This window comes from Squalius cephalus (assembly GCF_949319135.1).
Source record: "Squalius cephalus genome assembly, chromosome: 18".
NCBI lineage: Eukaryota > Metazoa > Chordata > Actinopteri > Cypriniformes > Leuciscidae > Squalius > Squalius cephalus.
In genome coordinates this window covers 18,975,318-18,994,936 of record NC_137139.1, presented here as the reverse complement: position 1 = coordinate 18,994,936, position 19,619 = coordinate 18,975,318, and the positions used below count along the sequence as shown (strand labels likewise).

Here is a 19,619-nt window from a genome sequence, read left to right as displayed (position 1 = left end):
CATTTGCTCAGCGCTGAAGTAAATGCATGTCATTCATAAAGCTGTCTTCAGAAAGTTCATAATAGAAGAAATTAAAGTTCATTTTATTAATAAAAAAAAAAAAAAAAAACCACATTCTGTGCCATAATTACTGAAATCATTATTGAGGGCAACTGAAATAGAATTTATATTTAGTAAAATAAATCCTTTATAGTCATGTAAACAAATGTGTAAGGCCACTTGGAGATTGGTCCTGTGCTGTGATTGATGCCACATCAGTTTTAAAGGTATAATTTACCTATAAATTAAAATAGTCTAATTTACTCACCCTAGTGTCTTCCAAAACATGTGTGACTTTTTCTTCAAAGGCTAAATTAATTATTTATTGCAGAATGTCTATTATACGGCTTCAGGGGCCTTGGAATATTGCACACAGTTCATATGGATTTACAATTTTGGAGCCCCTGGTCCCCATCCACTTTCCTTCTATGTAAGACACTCTTCAAAACATCTCCTTTTGTGTTCCACAGGAGAAAAGTCATACAGGTTTGAAATGACAAGAGGGTAAGTAAATGATGACAGAAGTGAACCGTTTGGGTGAACTATCCTTTTAATCACCCAGTGGCTTTTAAGAGTCCTCTCTTCCCAAGAGCATAGTGTCCTCTCAGCATCATGGAGAGACAGACAACACAAATGTACCCCCGTACATTAGCTGTATAGTCTCTTCTCATGCTTATTCATAACATATCTGAGGCTTGTTCAGTACCTGAGGTCAATGTGACCATTGATATGAGCCTTTAAAGCAGAACATTCCATGAGTATATTTAGGACATTCATGTCTTTCTCAAACTAGTAAAGAATCTCATGCTCCTCTTCATCATTGGTGTCTTCACAATAGTCATCTTTTGTTTGCAGAAGTGGAAGCTCAAGGTCTGGGTTGTCTCTGACTGGTAGTTGTCTCACCATGTGGCCATTTCCTATAAAAAGACACAGAGATACACACTAAGAGCAGCCAATACCTGGTCTTCATAAAAACAAAACAATTAGTGTTTCAAAAACAAGCTTTGAGCATTTTCTTCTTCTAGAAGCCTGAAGCTTGAAACAACAGCAATGTATTCAATTAAACATTCAATCATGCCAGAAGAGGTCCCGTACTGGCTATATGTGAAAGTCTCTCTTAAAATGTGCTGATAATAATAAATAAATATAGTAATAATAAAAAAAATGTACATTACAGAAATGAGAATGGTGTGCAACAACATGGTTGAAGGGGTCATGAACTGCATTTTCTTTTTTAATGTTTACATCAAAAACATCCTAATTTATAAGTAATCCTGTATTTGACCCTCTCTGTACTTTTTTTTTTTTTTTTTTTTTTGATGGGTATGCCATGGAAGTAAACGCCCACTGCTTTGATTGGGTAACAGTTTTGCTAATTAAAATAACTTTCATCATCTACACCAGGGGTGCCCAATCGAGCTCCTGCCGATCGACTGTCCTACAAAGGGCTGTGTTTCCCAAAAGCATCGTTGGCCAACTATGTTCGCAAGTTCCATTGTTATCAGCATAGTTCAACGAGTCCGTGTTTCCCGAAACCATCGTTCCAACGAACATTCGCAAACAGCATCGCAAAATTGTGTGGTTGGAACGACAGCTCTCCACCTGTGATTAGAAGCATAGTTTCTAGTTTGCATGACATGTGGACTTAAAAAAAATCCTTATCTTTAGCCAAATAAGCAAGCTGACATTCAGTACAACCTGTGTCTTTAATTTAGAATACATAAAAATGTCATTTACATTTTTTAATTTGTCAAGAGATTTAAAGCACCGTTTTTGAAGACTGTGCACGTGTGAACGTGCTCGACTGTGTAAGAACGAGCCTATGATTGAATCTGGAAATAAAGCAAAATAACTGAGAAAAATGAGAAATAGTCCTCAAATGCCATGTCTGTAATTTATATCAAAACACGTATCGTTAATTCAAACTCAAACAGATTCATTAAAAGAAGGTATTACTCCACCACGTGCGTGACATCATTAACCAACGTGGTTTAACGGCCAATTTGCGACAATATGGTTTCTGGAAACAGCCGTGACTAGCTAGTTGATTTCTTCAATGATGCATCGCACTAAGGTACTGGTAGTTAAGCAGCGAGTTACGTCGTTGTTCGGAAAACGCACCCCTGCACAGTTCATCTCCAACCCTAATCAAACACACCTGAAGCAACCAATTAAGGTCTTCAGGATCACTTGAAAATTAAAGGCAAATGTGTTTGGCGTGCAGGACAGTCGATTGGCAGGAACAGGATTGGGCACCCCTGGTCTACACCTTTACATGTGTGGAATTGTTTTGAAAACTTCCGATGCTTAATAATATCTTGTTACATTGTTGAAACAATTATGCGTATTACATATGCTTTATAAGTCTTGGTTGTGGCAAATAAAGTTTAAGTACTTGGAGTTCCCACAGTTATAATTGACAAATGATAACTTGCAGTGTTTAATGTAAATGGAATTATGAATGAAATGTGCCATTGTTTGTCCCACTGTAGTTCATCCTATTCGATAGTGAAAACGTATACATTGTCATATGCAGTGTAGTGTTTTAAGTAAAATGAAACGTGTTATAATGTCTTACTGATGACAAAACAGATGTTGCTCACTGAAGCTTTTATTCAGTCTCTCTGAAAACCCTGTGTCTAGTTTAAAAACTAATCCGCAGTAAAATGAAGCGGACAAGCGACTGACGTGCTCTGACTGGAACTTTGTTAAAAATAAAATTCATCCATGCTTTCTTAATGTTAAGATCACAAGGATGTTTTTCCACAACTTGCCACTTCAAAATATATTGTAATCCTTAGAGGAATCTCTATCGTTTTGTTGTTGGAGTAATCCTGTGTTTTCTTCTGTCTTGTATTTTCTACTACATGACATGTACGAATCGGTGGGCGGGGCTAAAGAGGCGTTGAAGTAGGCGTTGATGTTCTTCTGCAGAGGCGGTCTTTCGTCACACGATGACGTAACAATGTGAAAATTCCCAAACAAGCCACTTTCTGAGCTTGGTTTCAATAAAAGTTGTTTTTGTACAAATAAGGTTCTGAGTTTTGAAACTTATAGGATATTTTTTATAGTACTATGACCTCTTATGTCAAAACGCTCACATAATCTGTTACACTTTAATGCATGTCACAATAGGGAAGAAAACATGTGTTGCTACTTCCATTTCATTGCGACTTAAAGTTGCCATTAGCATTATACCCAAACGCCTGTATGAATCACTGTATTACAAACATCTACAGGCATAATCAGGATTATGATTATGTCTTACCTTTGTTATAGAATGTTTTGAGGCTAATATGTAGTGTTATGCCAGAGAGACACACAACAAAGCCCAACCAGTTCACTGTGCTCATTTTATCCCCCATGAACTCCACTGCCAGCAGCAGAGTGCACACCTCCTACAGAGAGAGACAGAGAGAATGTCTTTGTGAAGAAAAGCAATGGTTTAAGTCTAATGAAGGCTTTAAAACCTAGCAGAGCTAATGAGAAATGGACATTAAGATGAAGAAGCAAAGCTTCTGCAGCTTTTTATATTACTTATAGGTATGTAAAAGCAAATAAGAAAATCCTTAAGATGTATTCTCACCTTAAAAATGCCTGCAATGGATAGCGTGAGGCTGGATGTGCGGGACACCAGCAGGAACTCGGAAAAGCCCAGTCCAAATGCCAGCATGCCACCCACAGACAGAGTCATCAGAGTGTAGAGCAAGTGTGAGAGCTCACTGACCCTGAAGAGCTTATCTGTGGTGCTCACACTCAGTCCTACTCACGAATGACAAGATGAAGAAACAGGCAAGCAACAGGTTACTTGAGACACAAATGCACTGGTAACCAAGAAACATAGCAAATGGCAAAAAAGGTCCAGGTGATTTTTTTTTTCTACCCCAAGAGAAAATATAAATTATATATTGAATGACAGTTGAAACGTATTTTAGAACCATTAAGATGTATTTGTGAATTTAATTTCAAAGAAAATATATGATGTGTAAATTGTACAGTATAACTATAAGTATATGTTATGGTAATATTAGTTGCACTGAATCTAAGCTCAGGGTTTCTGCAAGGTTCATGTAAAGAGATGAGTTGTTCTTTTTAAGACCAAGTAAAGAAAATGTAAGAAATAAATTGAAGGGAACCCAATACGTCAACATTTTCTCTAAATGTAATTGTCTAGGATATCCAGACATCCATTGTTTTTTAATTCATTATACAAAAAAATAATCGATCTGCTCCCAACCACTAGAATCTGAAAAAAAAAAAACCTTTTACTGTACCTTCTGATCACACCGCAAAAAAGTGTTCTTTTTCAGTATTCTTGTCTTTTTTTCCAGTGCAAATGTCTAAAGATTGCTAAATCAAGATGCATTTACATGAGATGCAAAACAATATTTTTTTTGATGATTTCTTGTTTCCTGTGAAACTGATTTTATGATTACTGAGTTTATGATTAAAACAAGTACAAATATCTACCAATGGGCTCAGAAAAATCAACTTAATTTTAAGGGAACTCATTTTAATTTATTTATATTTTTAATTCGTAACTCATTGACAGATATTTGCTCTTGTTTGAAGCAAAGACATTTTACATTAGCATCTCAAGTAAATGTATCTTGATTAAAAGATGTTTAGGTAAAAATACTGAGGAAGATATACATTTGTTTGCAATGCATGCAACATTTAATTAGTCTGGCTATCACCAGACCAAGCGCAATCTTTTAAGACTGAACATTAGTCTGGGGAGTCTGCTCTGTATTTTCTACTGCACAAGAGGCGTGATCAACAGGCGTAGTTCAAATGACTCCGTACGCAACTGGATAGTCCTTCAACCAATCAGACCAACGATCCAGCGAAAACTCCAGACAGGAAACATGTCAACAAACGTGTTGGTTTGGAGCATTGATCAGCGGTTTGCAGAAGCAGCAATGGCATTGAGCGATTTTTGCAGGTTGTGCAAAAAAAACATGAAAGTGAGTGGTATTTACACCCACTCAAACTATTTGTTTGCTAAACCAAAGAAGCCATTAAGCATTGTCGAGAAGTTAAAAGGAATTGGATTGGATTACACCCAGCAATAGCGCGCCAGGTGGATAAGCCAGTTTGTGATTGGTCCCCGCAAATTTGTAACGAAAGTAGGATAGAAGAATGTACACTGCAGGGCGAAATCAAATCGCCAGCAGATCGGGCTGGGTTTACCCAGTCTACATTTAATGCCATGACTTTATGAATTTAGGACCTTAATTTGTGCAAGGATGATTTAAAAAAAAAAAAAAAAAAATCTATTTTATCTTAAAAAAATTGTTTAGAGACAGGATGAGATTTTTGCTCATTACAATAACATAATGTGTTATTTTTTATTTTGAGGTGAAATACAACCATGACATTTCTTTGTAAGATAACCCTTAGGGAAGACAAATTAATAAAATACAGCTTAAAATAGCTGACTGACCCTCATTGAGAAGAAACAGAGGAAAGAGGCTCAGGAACATGAGGGGCTGTAGATGGTACATGGTGTCTATGGGGTTCTGAAGCCCTGTGTGGCAAAGAGAAGGACATAAGAGTCACGAGAATTCACCACTTCACCATACAGACCAAACACAGGTCATAACAACATGCTAACACAGTTCAGCGATCTTAACAGAAACTTTCAATGTTCTCCTCACACCAAGACTTACCAAGCTCTGCTTTCTGCATGAGCAATTGAGTGAGAGTCCAGCGGATCCCTCCGATAAAAGAGGCCAACAAGACCATAAGGAAACCCTCCAGATTAAACTGAGTTGACTTGAGAGTGAACATGAACAGACCGCTGGCTATCAGCAACACCACCAGGATCAGGAATGGGTTCTGTTGGGTTCAAAAGAGTAAGGCAGGACACATTACCTACAACAAACACCAAGCCAAAAAAGGGGTCAAGTCCTTCAATATCTCTCGCCCCAACATCCCAACATTTATTCAACAAAAAATAAAACTGCATTCATGACATTTCATGGGGTCTTTAATGCAGCTAAAATCAAAACCGGTCTTGGACTGATTTATACTGACATGATTTTACCCTCTTAAAACACTTGGATGGATGGGCACCTGCAAGCAATACTGATTGCTTGCCATAAAAAAGCTACAAATATTATTATTATCCTGTTAAACTGTCCAGACTAAAAAAAAATGTGTATTTTCAGTTGTGGCAGTGACTGGAGCCTTACACCGCGTCTACACCAGTAGGGTGATCACCTGGTTATTGCTCAGTTGCAGGACAGTCCATGTGATTTAGCAGGACAATGCCGGACACGTGTGAGAGATAAATTTACTACTATTATTACTTATGTAAAGACTGAATTACATTAGCTGGAAAGCATATTTGCCATCAATTTGGATGATAACATTTTAAATCGCTAATACACAGTTAATTTTGACTGGCTCAAGCAAAATGTGGGACAGGTGGTCACCCTATACACCGGATGTGACTGTTGTCATGCAAATCCATTTGACCTTCGTATCAGAAGTAGCGAGCGCTTGGAGTACATCGGAAATAGAACGGGCATCCGTTTACTGTCTGGAATTTGTGAATGCTAACACAGTTCAGTGAACTTTTCAGAAACTTTCAATGATCTCCTCACACCAAGACTTGGTCATAAGGTCTGTGGTGAACAAGCTCAAGACACTTTCACGTTTTATTCTACGACATCATTAGCTCAGTCTGCGTTTGCAACCTCAATATGCTTATAATTGTGCTCTTACAAAAGGAACCAGTGTGATACTAACTGCCGGTTGGCCTATGGTCCAGGTATCGTTCGTTCATTTGTTTTTGCTTTCACATATGAAAAAGAAAAAACGAGAAAACAACTCCTTTTTCTGTTTTTTTAGAAACGAAAAACAAAGAATAAATGTATTATTTAAATTTCTTATGATGAGTATTAATGGAACGGTCATTTTTGACCGGGAACAAAAAATTGTTTAACATGACATTGAACACAACAGGGTTAAACGATGAGATGGGTCTTCCCCTCTCCTACAAAAACAGATTGTGCCTTTTTGTATGACAACTGTCAATGCGTGAACATGTTTACATATAGGCTATTTCAATAGATTTTTTTCAGTCAGTTAAGCCAAATTGGGTGACAAATAGTATGCATATAGACTATTAATTTTACAGGTATACAAACACAGTGTGGGTAAACTCTTAATTTGAAAAATAATGAATGCATATCCTGCCAATCAGATTTAGCACCACCCACAGGGGAAAATCGGAATATCAAGTGGTTTTTCTGATTTCCGTGCAAGAACAGGAAGACCAAAAATCAAGTCATAATTTTGTTTTTTCGTTTTTCTAAAAAAACGAAAAAACGGAAAAAGGAGTTGTTTTCTCGTTTTGGCTGGTGAATTTAAAAAAGTTCATTTCAAACCCCCCTTAGGTATACAGCTGTACAATTAAGCTTGGAGCTACTCGGACTGAAAGGACTAAAGGACTGAAAGTGCCTACTACTGGGCTTGCCATTCAAACTGCTCAGCCAAGTGCAGAAAAATATGAGGGGGTAACACACTCTCAGTTTGACCACTCAAAAAGCTCTTACAGCATTGGGGGGGGTATAAAGAGGTTATAATCACTGATCTATATAAGGACTATATTCATTCATTCATGACTGTAGTCATTCTATATAGATCAGTGGTTATAATATATGATTATAAGCATAATAAGAGCAATGAGCATAATAAGCCATTTCAATAATTGACCTTTTCATTGCCATTAAAGTGAAATTACTGAACCTAAACTTAGAGCGTGATAAAAATGCTCATTTAAAAGAAAAATGTCAGATGGACTTTTTGCATGTGAAGTCTTCAAATGTCTGAAATACTGCACGTTGCTGCACCTTGTTGAAAACTTTACATATGCAAAATGTATGTTTAATGTGTCTGAAGTAAAGATAGCTTCTTATGAACGATAGCCTCCTTTATTCAAGAATCAAGTGTATAAACACACTTACCGGCTCCTCAAGTTTGAAGACCAGGGAGAAAAAGAGAATGAAGAGAACAGCTGAAGACTTGGTCATGGTGTACCTACAGGAAACCCAAAAATCCCAAGTAGTTTTAATTTAACTTGCATTTCCTGAAGCAAACACCAGTACTTGTAACATAGGTCAAGAATAGCATACAAGTTAAGCCTGGAATAAACTACATGAATAAACTAGCTTCAGAGTTTGATCCCATCCATTCAGGGAAAATCAATGGGTCTCATTCATGAAACACGAGCAGAACGGATTTGTAAATCGTGTGTAAAGTGGTTCTGGCGTAAATTTTCGGATTCATTAAAATGTTTGTATTTTCCAAATGTTAGTTGGTACGAAAGAAATCTACACCTGCTCCCAACGCGTAAATAGTGCGTTTAACATCCGAACGTTTTGCTCATTAATAAGGCTGCATTTTAATTCACCTTAATCGGGTACATATTTACACAGCATTTTGAAAAAATATTATATATAGTAATTACATACGGTTTTTACTTTTACGATTTTTCCGAAGTGAACTAATTCGTTTTTTGCAGTCAAGCTTCATGTCGAACCATTTTCTTTTCACTTCTGGGACTGTTCGATTAACAGATGAAACTCCATTCTTCATCTGTAATATGCTGCCAAGCTTCCTTTTTTTTTAGGACCTGATACGCCACTATGTACGCTTTAAAATAAAATGTGGCGTTTTGAATGAACTTCTGATAATAAAACTTAAATTTCTGCATCTGAGAAATTTCTCTTTTTCATTCGCTTTTGAGAAGATCCTTCGTTGGGGTCATAATATGATGCCCATATATAGTTGTCAGTCGGATTTAATGGGCGGGATTTATGGTAATTGAGAATGAGCGTGCACGCATGTCCCATTTACGACTGATTGGAATTCATTAACACACACACACACACACACACATTTCACCATCACATCTGACGTTTACGAAGTATTTGTGAATCAGGAGAAGAGTTTTCGGGAAGGTCTCTTTACGCGCAAATCACTCACATATTTACTCGTATATTTACGAATGTTACATGAATGAGACCCAATGTTCGATATTTTAAAGTTTTCATTGTCATGCATCTCCTAACAATGAGACGCATGTTTCTGCATGAGTTTATTTCATTTGGAATGACTTGAATGTCTGGTAGTACGTGATGCTCAGTCATTTAGTGATGCCCAGTTTGTCTCTGTAACCATTTACAAAGTTGGCAACTGTATGATGCCTAGTGTTTAAAAATCTGTTAGGATTCTAAAATAAATGCTACATCAGAGCGGAATTAATGCTGTCATGACGCTCAACACACATTTAGTTTCTTGTTAGCTCCATACAAGGTGGATCTGAATTGTTTAAATATGAGCACAGAAGACCAATCACAATTTAGTATGCAAATTTTAAGACAATCTTATCAGACAATGTCAGAGGATTATTTTGCAATAATGACCAGCTGATTTTACATTTTCTCATTAATCATAGAACTACTTAATACCAAATATATTAATAAATGAAGACGACATTAATATTTATTTTAAATTACCCGATTTTGTGAGAAAAAGTGTCATACGAGACAATGGATTGTCAAAAAAAAACACTAATATATACATTGATTCATACATTTTTATCAGTTTAATGGTCATTAAACAAAATATTTGACTGCACAATCAAATGACCGACCAATCAGAATCAAGTATGCAATAAAAAAATATGATTGCACATTTAAGACTAAGAATATCTACAAAAAATGTTTGATTGTCAGTGTGTCTGTAGTACTTAGGGTTACGGGATTTTTTTGGTAGGTAATAATAAACAACATGCTTACAAACTAATAGTAATGAAAAGGAAGCTCCAGTTGGACAGTCCAATATCCAGCGCTGTCGCCAGGGCTGATGGACAAAGACAAACAGTTGTATAGATATTATGAAACACCATCTCACAATAATACAAATTTTAGCCAGGATGAAATAATCTATGGTAAAACATGAACATGAATTGATCATGAATGTATGTCGCTGAGGGTGTGGTTAATTAATAGCAAGCAAAAGATAATGGTCTTGTGGACAAGACCCCCGAATATTCAAGCAGAGAAAATCAAGCAATTAGATTCTCTCCGTTCTTGACACAATCACTGTGGACTTCACCCTTCCAAACTGTGTTAGATAAAACCGGCTATCTTTTTGTTAATCTCTTCAGCCACCATAATGACACACAATCAAACACATTTCTGGTCTTTGGACTCACTGACGACTTTTTCCAAAACAAAAAAAAGAGAGAAATGTTCACCTGTTGGGGCTACTTTAGAAAGGTAAACCTTCCAAGGAAGGATTACTCGAGGCTTTCCCGTCCAGCTCTGCATGGCAAAGCGTGTCAGTGTAGAGAAACAGAATATTATAGCAAGATGGACCAGGGTCATGAACAGAGGAAAGTGGAAGTCCTAGGGCAAATGACAAAAACAGAAATTATACAAAACCAAACATAAGTGCTCTCTTCAAAACAAAACAAAAACTCAAATTCAAGTCTCAAGAAGGAAAAGGCGGATTTTTATGCTAATGAACTACAACTCACCTTCATGAGCCACTTGTTGTAGAACGTTATGCCAATGGAAAACACATAGTAGAAAAGCACCAGGGCCACAGTGCGCAGCGCCCTACAGAGGAACTGCATCGGCCACGCCATCCTGGACAACCCGGATACAACAAGGCACTGTAAAAAAAGAAAGGAAGGTAACAAGAATTAACCAGAGTCAGTCACTAAGTATGTTAACATGTGGAAAATCAAACTCTGAGCAGGCTGATAAGAACATGCAGGGCCAATATTTCTCAATGTGCGCGATTGTGTCGTATAGATCAGAGAAGCACTTGTTGAAAAGTGCAACAAAACAGCTGTAACGTTACCGTTATAATGACTGGTAAAGAACCTGCTGAAACGTAAGATATCTTGTTTTGTTAGATATTTAAGCAATACATGCTAGGTTTCTTTTTTAATAAAATGCTGTCCTAAGCCCTCGCGAGCTTAAAACCTTGTTACCTCACTGATGCTTTGACAGTTTGAGCACGCTGACTGTGCCATTCACAGCTAACCTGTAGTGCTACTAGCTAAGGTCGGTAATCACATATGTTCTTACCTCACTGTTTACATAGTCCTTGTAAACGAAAAGCTGGTAGCATTAAACACTATGTAACCATCATTTGCTGGCGTGCTTCTTCTCACAGCACTAGGGTGACATTAGCGCGCGAATGTGCCATAGAATTGTGCAATTCAAATAACTTGTTTGTGAGCCTAACCTACAGTCAGTCGGTCAGTCAGACACCCCTGTGTAGTTAACGCTACTTCTGCTATGACGTGGACGTTGCTCTGCTGACACATGCGCTGCAATCCCGGGAAAATTTGAAATCGAAGCAGATGTTTTGAAATTAAATATTTATTAATATCATATTCTTCCTGTGTGCAAAATCTCTAATTATTTGCCCAAGCCACTGTGAACTGAGCGAGCAATATCGCAGAATGCTGCTATGAGCTGCGCGTTAGCTCCGTTAGATTCGTTCTTTTGTGATGGATCTTTTTGGTGAATCAGTTGAACCGGTCTAGACCTAAACAAATCGTTCTCGAATCGGACTGAATCAAACTGAGCCGACAACTCATTAAAAAAAAAAATTCTAAAATAAGATTAAATAAAAAAGCCAGTTCAATGTTTTACTTTACAATTGTCTTTAACTCTTTAGCAAATACAATAAAAAAAATTGACTTTTTTATCACTACTCTTAGAGTCAATAAACTGAATAAGACATACAACCTAACTTTAAACAGTTTAAAATGATTCCTTTTGCTTTTGTGCGTGTGAAATTTACGGTTCACTTTGTTTGGAGCAAAGAAAGAAAGCCACGTTGTGACGTAAAAGAATCACTTTTCCGGGAAATGTTTCGAACTGTATGCGTCATCCAGAGCTCTAGGTGGCGCTGGCGGCTGTAATGTCTCCGTCAGTGTCGCGAGAGATGTAAATGAATGAACAAAATTTCCTGTCTTTGCATTTGCTGGTTGGGGTGTTTTGTTTTGCCGTTCGATTTTTCACATGTAAGTTATATTATACCTTAACACGGTGCCTGTTAGTCTTTTTTATAAAATAAAATATTTTACTCTTGTGTTTGCATGGCTGTTTCTAATCAGCGCGTTGTATTTCGTTTAAAGAATGGCTGAGGAAGAGGAAGATCCTGGTTTTGACGAGGATTTAGACGACGGAGGTAACGGGGTAGAATCGGGCCAAGGTAAAAGAAAGCGGCTTTTTTCGAAGGAGCTTCGCTGCATGATGTATGGGTTTGGAGACGACCAAAATCCGTACACCGAATCAGTGGACATACTGGAGGATCTGGTCATCGAGTTCATCACGGAGATGACACACAAGGCGATGTCTATAGGGCGTCAGGGCCGTGTGCAGGTGGAGGACATCGTCTTTCTCATTCGCAAGGACCCTAGAAAGTTTGCGAGAGTGAAGGACTTGCTCACCATGAACGAGGAGTTGAAAAAGGCTCGCAAAGCCTTTGACGAGGCCAATTATGGGTCTTAACAAGGCCATATGCCATAGGCCAATGTTATTTTGTTCAATCGACGATACATTTGTTTCTCCTTGCCTGTAAATTATGGACCTGTTGTAAACCTAAGTCCACTTTTCAAATTTCTCCGTGTTTTTGCGTTTGCAAGACAGTTAACAATTCATTTCAAAGATGATTGTAATATTATTATAGGTTTTTGTTTTTCAGTTGTTGAACATTAAAGATATAGTAAACCTTTAATGGAAGACAAAAGGTTTTATTATTTTTAGAAGCATTTCTGTACAACTTGAAAATTTCAATAAACATGGCAATTTCTTATTTATAAGATAACGTTTAAAGCAACCTTAATAAAATCTTTAATGACAGTTTATCATATGCTCATGTTAATTTCCCTTAAAATGTTTTGTATGCTGCAAGATAGTCCTAAAAATATTATAGCATGTGATGAGAATACCGGTGTCCTTTACAATAAAGATACATTGTGTGTGATTTAAGTTTTTTTGTTTGTTTTTAATATTAAATATTCAAGAAAAATTGTTGCAAATTGAAGGGTTAATCTAAGTGTAAAAGGAATTGCTTTGGTAAATAGTGCCTGATAGTGTTTAGAAGTAGCCTATAAAAATGCATTTGCAATTTGTTAATAATGTAGATGTAATTAATTGAGATTTTTGTTTTGGATATTTTTGTCACATGATATGCATTCTATTCATAGCTTAAGGTGATGATACACAGGGCAACTTTTTGAGCAATGTTGCTGTCAGGCCATCCTTAAAAATATTCTTGTTTGCCGTAACCCGACCGACCCAGTCAATTTAGGTCCGACCCAATTATTATTATTTTTTTCCTTTTAGTCCGACCGACTTGCCGATTGTAAACTTGCGTTAAGACCGACCGATTTTTTTTTTTTACTCTTCAAACAACTAATACAAATGCAATAAAATGATATTAATTATATTTTATTGTGAATAAATAGGCCTACATAGGCTACGCTCTTTCTTTTAAATAAAAACCCGTGGCGTCATCTATGATTACGTTACATGAATAGGCCTATAATATTACCGCTATAATATTATTCTTTGGTGTTCAGTTTATACAGGTTTTCTAATTGTTATTTAATGTATATATATATATATATATATATATATATATATATATATATATATATATATATATTATATATATATATATATATAACTTGGCACGAATGTCAGTGAAGTCCCGATATGCAAATTTGACCAAAATTGTACATTTTTTTTTTTTACATCGAATCTCGAATAAAAAATATAGACCGACCAACCGACCTTTTTTTTTTTTTTTGCTGTTACGGCAAACCAAAATATTTTTAAGGATGGCCTCAACGGGCAACCAGATGAGTCACAGGGCCCACGACCGATCTAAATTATCCAGACGGAAATTTATTGCCCATTTTCAGTGGGAAAGTGCCCAAGAAACAATCGCTCGGCAAGATTGCCCAGCAACATTGCTCAAAAAGTTGCCCTGTGTATCATCACCTTTAGACTTGAGTGTATACAATACACTAATGCATGTTGCAGTATAAACTGGATTATTATTTGGCTCATTCATTGTTCTTTTAACATTTTGTAGTTTTTTCCAGTGCATGTCAATCAGAGAAATGAGGAATGGATTTAACTTACCAGATTTCAATTCTCAGTTATTTGCATTATTAGTGTTCAACCATTTAATTTGCAAATAATACTCAGCAGTCATTGACCAGATAAACAAGACACAATTTACTGATCTCCACACTTGTAGCACACAAAGAATGTCATGTTAAAAATCTAAATGTGCAATAGAAAAGCAGAGCTATTTCTACAGTATGTCGAATTAAGATGAACGTCATATTTTAAGTGAATTATCATGTTGATATTTGTAAAAGGTTTGGGTTTTGCTTCTACATAAACAGTAATAGTCTTTAGTATATATACAGAAATTGTCAACTAATTGGGGTCAGAGACTCTGGGAAAAAAAAAAGAATGTTTAATTGATCAAAACAAAACCATACAAATCAAAATGTCAGACCAACTAAACAATGTGTTTTTATTTTTTATTCTGTTTTCAAGCACGTGTTCTTAAATACAATGAAGTGGTTGTGGGTTTGGCATTGGTCTATGCAGCGATAATAAGCTGCTGATCTAGACTAAACACCCACAAACGTGGGGTCTACCATGTCATATGCTTCACGGCAAACTGAGCACCATCATAACATGATGAACCTGTGAACCACACCACAGCTTGGCTCCTTGGGTCTTGCATGAGGGTCAGTGGGAGCCCAACCTTGGCAAACCCCACACAGGTGTTTATCTGTCTGTCTGCAGAAGAGGTGAGATGGAGGCAGAAAAAGGACAAAAGGGGAAAGTGAGTTTGAGTGGCATTGAGAGGGCAGGGTTTCAGTGGGCAGGGGAGAGAGGGGAGAGGAATGTCCGTGAGTCTCTGTTTTACTGCACGTTCTCCATCATCTTGAGGAATTCTGGGGGGAAAGGGACATTGTGTTACTTCAGTATCTGATCAGAATCCAGAGTTTACAAGTAAACTTAAATAGAATGTATAAACCGCATCATACCATCAAAGTCCAGCATGCCATCGTTGTTCTTGTCTCCATCTTTAAGCAGCTCATCAATCTCGTCCTCTGAGATGGTTTCGCCAGTGCTGCGGAGGATCTCAGCAAACTCATCTCTGTCGATGTAGCCATCACCGTTCCTGCAGATTGACAGCATTTCATATGCTAAAGTGAGACTAGGTCACATTCAAAAAACAGGTGTACACGGAAGATATCAAATGACATAATACCTGTCCAGTACGCGGAAGCATTCGGCCAACTCTTCCTCACTCTTGCCAGCCTGGTCCTCCTTTAGGAGTCTCACCATCATGACCAAGAACTCCTCAAAGTCGATGGATCCGCTGCCTACAATTTTCAGTATGAAGTACCTTAGTTATTACAATCAATAGTTTTGCATTTTTATGTTTCTAACCAAACAGATCTTATAATTAATCTGTCAAAATGTATAGACATCATCACATAGACCTGAAAACTACTTTACGCAAGTATGCAAACACAGATGTTGAACATACTTGATGTGTTCTCTTCCATTGGCCTGAAGGATCATTCATATATTTTTTACTTATAACGGGATGTTAATTTTCAGTCAGCAAGATTCTTTTCAAACTGTTGCTCTGCCATAGGATTAGTTCACTCCAGAATTAAAATTTCCTGATAATTTACTCACCCCCATGTCATCCAAGATGTTCATGTCTTTCTTTCTTCAAGTCGAAAAGAAATTAAAGTTTTTTAGGAAAACATTCCAGGATTTTTCTCCATATAGTGGACTTCATCGGGGACCAATGGATTGAAGGAACAAATTGCAGTTTCAATGCAGCTTCAAAAGGCTCTACACAATCCCAGCCGAGGAATAAGGGTCTTATCTAGCGAAACGATCAGTCGTAAAAAAGAAAAAAAAGTGTACTTTTTAGCCACAAATGCTCGTCTTGCACTAGGTCTGCGATGCGCATCCACGACTTCACCCATTACTAAATCATGATGGAAAGGTCACGCATGACGTAGGCAGAAAATGTAGGGTAGGGCGAAAAACTCTCCAACTTTTACCTTAATTTTTTTGTAAAGGGCGTTTCACTTGGTCTTTGCATGTTCTCTTAGTAAACACTGGGTCTGTACTTCCGCCTATGCCACGCGTGACCTTTCCAACGTGATTACGTAATGTGTGAAGACATGGACGCGCATCACAGAGCTAGTGCAAGACAAGCATTTGTGGTTAAGAAGTATATTATTATTCATTTTTATTTTTTTGAAAATGACCGATCTTTTCGCTAGATAAGACCCTTATTCCTCGGCTGGGATTGTGTAGAGCCCTTTGAAGCTGCATTGAAACTGCAATTTGGAACCTTCAATCTGTTGGTCCCCGTGAAGTCCCCTATATGGAAAAAAATCCTGGAATGTTTTCCTCAAAAACCTTCATTTCTTTTCGACTGAAAAAAGATAGACATGAACATCTTGGATGACATGGGGGTGAGTAAATTATCAGGACATTTTAATTCTGGAGTGAACTAATCATTTGGCCTGAAAGAAATAACTGACCGTAAAAGACATTATGCCTAAACCAGTGGCTACTGCATCGCCCCTTGTGGCAGAGCTGAGAATGCAGCAAATTGCGAAACAAAAACGCACGAAAAAAAGCTTGCGCATAGTATATTTCGGTCCATTGTGTGTTATATTGTGCAATGTATCTGTGGCATTTTGCTTACCGTCCTCATCGACCTCCTCGATGATTTCTTCCAACTCCTCTTTGGTTGGAGTCTGACCCAACATCCTCATGACGGTACCCAACTCCTTGGTGCTGATATCACCGCCACCATCGGTGTCGAACATGTCGAAGGCAGCCTTGAACTCTTTAAGATAGACACATAGTTTAATAGGACAGAAAGACGTGGATATTGGTGATATATCATTTTTCTGAGTGTACACTCACCGGCAAGCATCTCCTCGCTCAGATATGAGCGGGCCTCTTGTTGCGCGTCAGTCTGTGAAGTGAAAGCGCTTACATTAGGAACGGTTAGTTTCAGACATGAACAGTAGCCTAGGCTACAACGTGTTCATTTGATAAATAAGGAATCCTGGTTCTTCTGGAGAGTAATTTGTTTTTGTTTTACTAATCTGTATGAATTAAGATAGGGTTTTAGGCCTTGCAAACAACAGATGGTGCCCAGAACACCCTTCCAGGACAATTTTGCAACTATTTTAAGACTCAACACGTTATCCCCTCAGTCAGTGACTGTACATGGTAATTCCGAAATAGGACTCTTGGAATGTGTCTCCTCAGCTTTAAGGTAACCCATTTAACCTAACCTGCTGACCAGCTTCATATCAAATAGCAGGATGTTAATCTCCACACACTTACTGATTTCTGACCACCATCCCTTATTTTAAACACCCATTAGTAGGCCTACCACTCTACTCTTACTCTTATATATATATTTATATATTTACGTAATCAAACGGGGCAACTTAATATCTTGGAAAAAATTAGCTCTTTCATGTCTCATTCATGTTAAAACTACAATGCATCCTTAAAAGAAGAAGAAGAAAAAAAAAAATCATGGCCATTAGCTACTTTACAGTGTATTCTGCTGTGGGATGTTTACTGAAAAAACTAAAACTAAACCAAATATGCTTTGGTCCTGCTAGCAAAAGTTAACTAGCAGTCAATTAACTTTCAATGTATATAAAATAGCATCTAAAATAATACACCTAATAAAGTTACTCTCAGATTATGTCAGACATCTCTGCCCAGACAGAGATGAGCCCAATATAAAGCAATTTTTCTTTAAAATGAGAAAAAGAGATGCACATAAAAAAAAGTTTTTATTATATTTTAATCTATTCTTCAAAATTAGAATGATTTTTTTTTTAAACAGTACTATTGTTTTCTTTGAAATCATCATTATGGACAAGAAAAGTTACCCTACCTGAAGAATGACCCATTTTTATTTTTATTATAATGCTTGCAAAAAATTGTTTAACCTTATAATATAATTGTAACCCTACTGTAACCTTATAATATCCTTTCTTAATAATGACAGCTATATACTTATTGATTTTATAGTCAAATTGATTTTTTGACTAATAGGCCATTGCACATTTTTCGTTTTCATGCGTCCATTAGCAAAACTGACCGCTTAGATTATTTAAACTCTTACCATGTTTGTGGATTAGTCTCCCTCACTTATATCCACGAGAAAAGCAGTGGTCAACGCACTCACACCCCAACAGAAAGACTAGACATCAAGTGACAGTTCTGACACACTTTAAACAGGCCACCCAAGACCCGCCCACAGGCCTCCAGATTTAGAATCCTGAACTTTTAGGGTTCGGCTGCTCCTATAAGCCAATAGAAATGTGAAATGAGTACACTTTAAGAACAGTCTGCAATAATACAGGAAAATGGTTATTCTGCCGTGTTTAGTCTACTATCAGAAAGCCTTATTGGAAGAACTGATAAAAGACACAATAAAATGATTATTTATTGTGTCTGGTAAAACGTAATTGTGGAAATGCCATGTTAATGTTGACCACACTAATGTTGGGGCATGATTTCCTAGCAGTCTTTCATCATGAGACTGCTTTTTCCCCTCAGAATTCCTACTAAGTCTACTAAATTAAATGAACTAAAGCTAATAATGTTATAATAATTTAAAATAGGCTAAGTAATCTTTTTTTCTTAATTGTACAGATGGAAATTAATTTTTGAAATGGTGAGATCCAATAGCGTTCTGCACCCCCCGCCCCCCTTTTAGTCAAGCCGAGAAACCCTAAACCTCTTGGGAAGGTGCTGTGTTGCAAATCTTCAGCGCGCCCTGAATAGCAGATGATTTAGATCTCCACTCTACCCCACCCAAAGTCTGCAATGGCGACACAGGTACCCCAAACCCCGAAGAGCCTAAACTCGAGTTTCCATGTATAGCATGTGTTTCCTGAGCGAGGAATCGTAAGGACGTGGATTGGAGAAGGATGTGGGGGATCTCGGAGGAGGGGGTTGCATATATATACTTTCAGGCAGAAATGGAGTGATTTATAAAGAGATTTTGAGGAGAGCAGAGAGGTCGGGTGTGCAGTTTGCATATGAGTGCAGCTCTGGAGATTTGCATTTACAGCACTGGCATGAGATAATACCTCCATCAGTATAACCTGAAGACAACAAGGTATTAAAAGGATCACTATCCACCATGAGAAGAAAACATGGAAATCTGACCTTTTGTCTCCGATCAGAACATTATTATGTATAACTTGCATGCTCCTGGCACAAAAGGTTGTCTTAAGGATTCTAAATTGATCTTTTTCATGACCTTTCTTGGCCATGGGAAAACTCTGTCCTGAACGCAGGGTAAGTATGAAAAATATCGGAAGAGAGTAAAAGACGAAAAGATAAATACAAACTGCAACACTATGGATCTACTAGATGGCCAAAATGTTGTCTATTTTGGACATGGGGTACTGGAAACCAACATCTTGT

At 37.3% G+C, this 19,619-nt stretch overlaps 3 protein-coding genes across 3 annotated transcripts; 1 reads left to right on the top strand and 2 right to left on the bottom strand.

The window, feature by feature from the left end:
- Nucleotides 1-298: 298 nt before the first annotated feature.
- On the bottom strand, nt 299-11,646 carry LOC307146075 (solute carrier family 35 member C2-like). The gene is made up of 10 exons (XM_079849868.1): nt 11,154-11,646; nt 10,595-10,732; nt 10,313-10,463; nt 9,852-9,915; nt 8,016-8,088; nt 5,712-5,880; nt 5,486-5,569; nt 3,626-3,801; nt 3,308-3,437; nt 299-956 (listed from the first exon to the last, which is right to left on the bottom strand). The coding sequence occupies exons 2-10, from the start codon at nt 10,703-10,705 to the stop codon at nt 829-831; spliced, it is 1,086 nt and encodes a 361-aa protein (XP_079705994.1). The 5' UTR covers nt 10,706-10,732; nt 11,154-11,646; the 3' UTR covers nt 299-828.
- Nucleotides 11,647-11,984: 338 nt separating this feature from the next.
- Nucleotides 11,985-13,115, top strand: taf13 (TATA-box binding protein associated factor 13). The gene is made up of 2 exons (XM_079849867.1): nt 11,985-12,100; nt 12,215-13,115. The coding sequence occupies exon 2, from the start codon at nt 12,216-12,218 to the stop codon at nt 12,588-12,590; it is 375 nt and encodes a 124-aa protein (XP_079705993.1). The 5' UTR covers nt 11,985-12,100; nt 12,215; the 3' UTR covers nt 12,591-13,115.
- Nucleotides 13,116-14,307: 1,192 nt separating this feature from the next.
- LOC307145758 (troponin C, skeletal muscle-like) lies at nt 14,308-19,034 on the bottom strand. The gene is made up of 6 exons (XM_079849250.1): nt 18,307-19,034; nt 17,079-17,130; nt 16,855-16,998; nt 15,385-15,499; nt 15,158-15,294; nt 14,308-15,064 (listed from the first exon to the last, which is right to left on the bottom strand). Exons 1-6 carry the CDS (start codon nt 18,307-18,309, stop codon nt 15,033-15,035), a joined length of 483 nt encoding a protein of 160 aa, XP_079705376.1. The 5' UTR covers nt 18,310-19,034; the 3' UTR covers nt 14,308-15,032.
- Nucleotides 19,035-19,619: the final 585 nt, after the last annotated feature.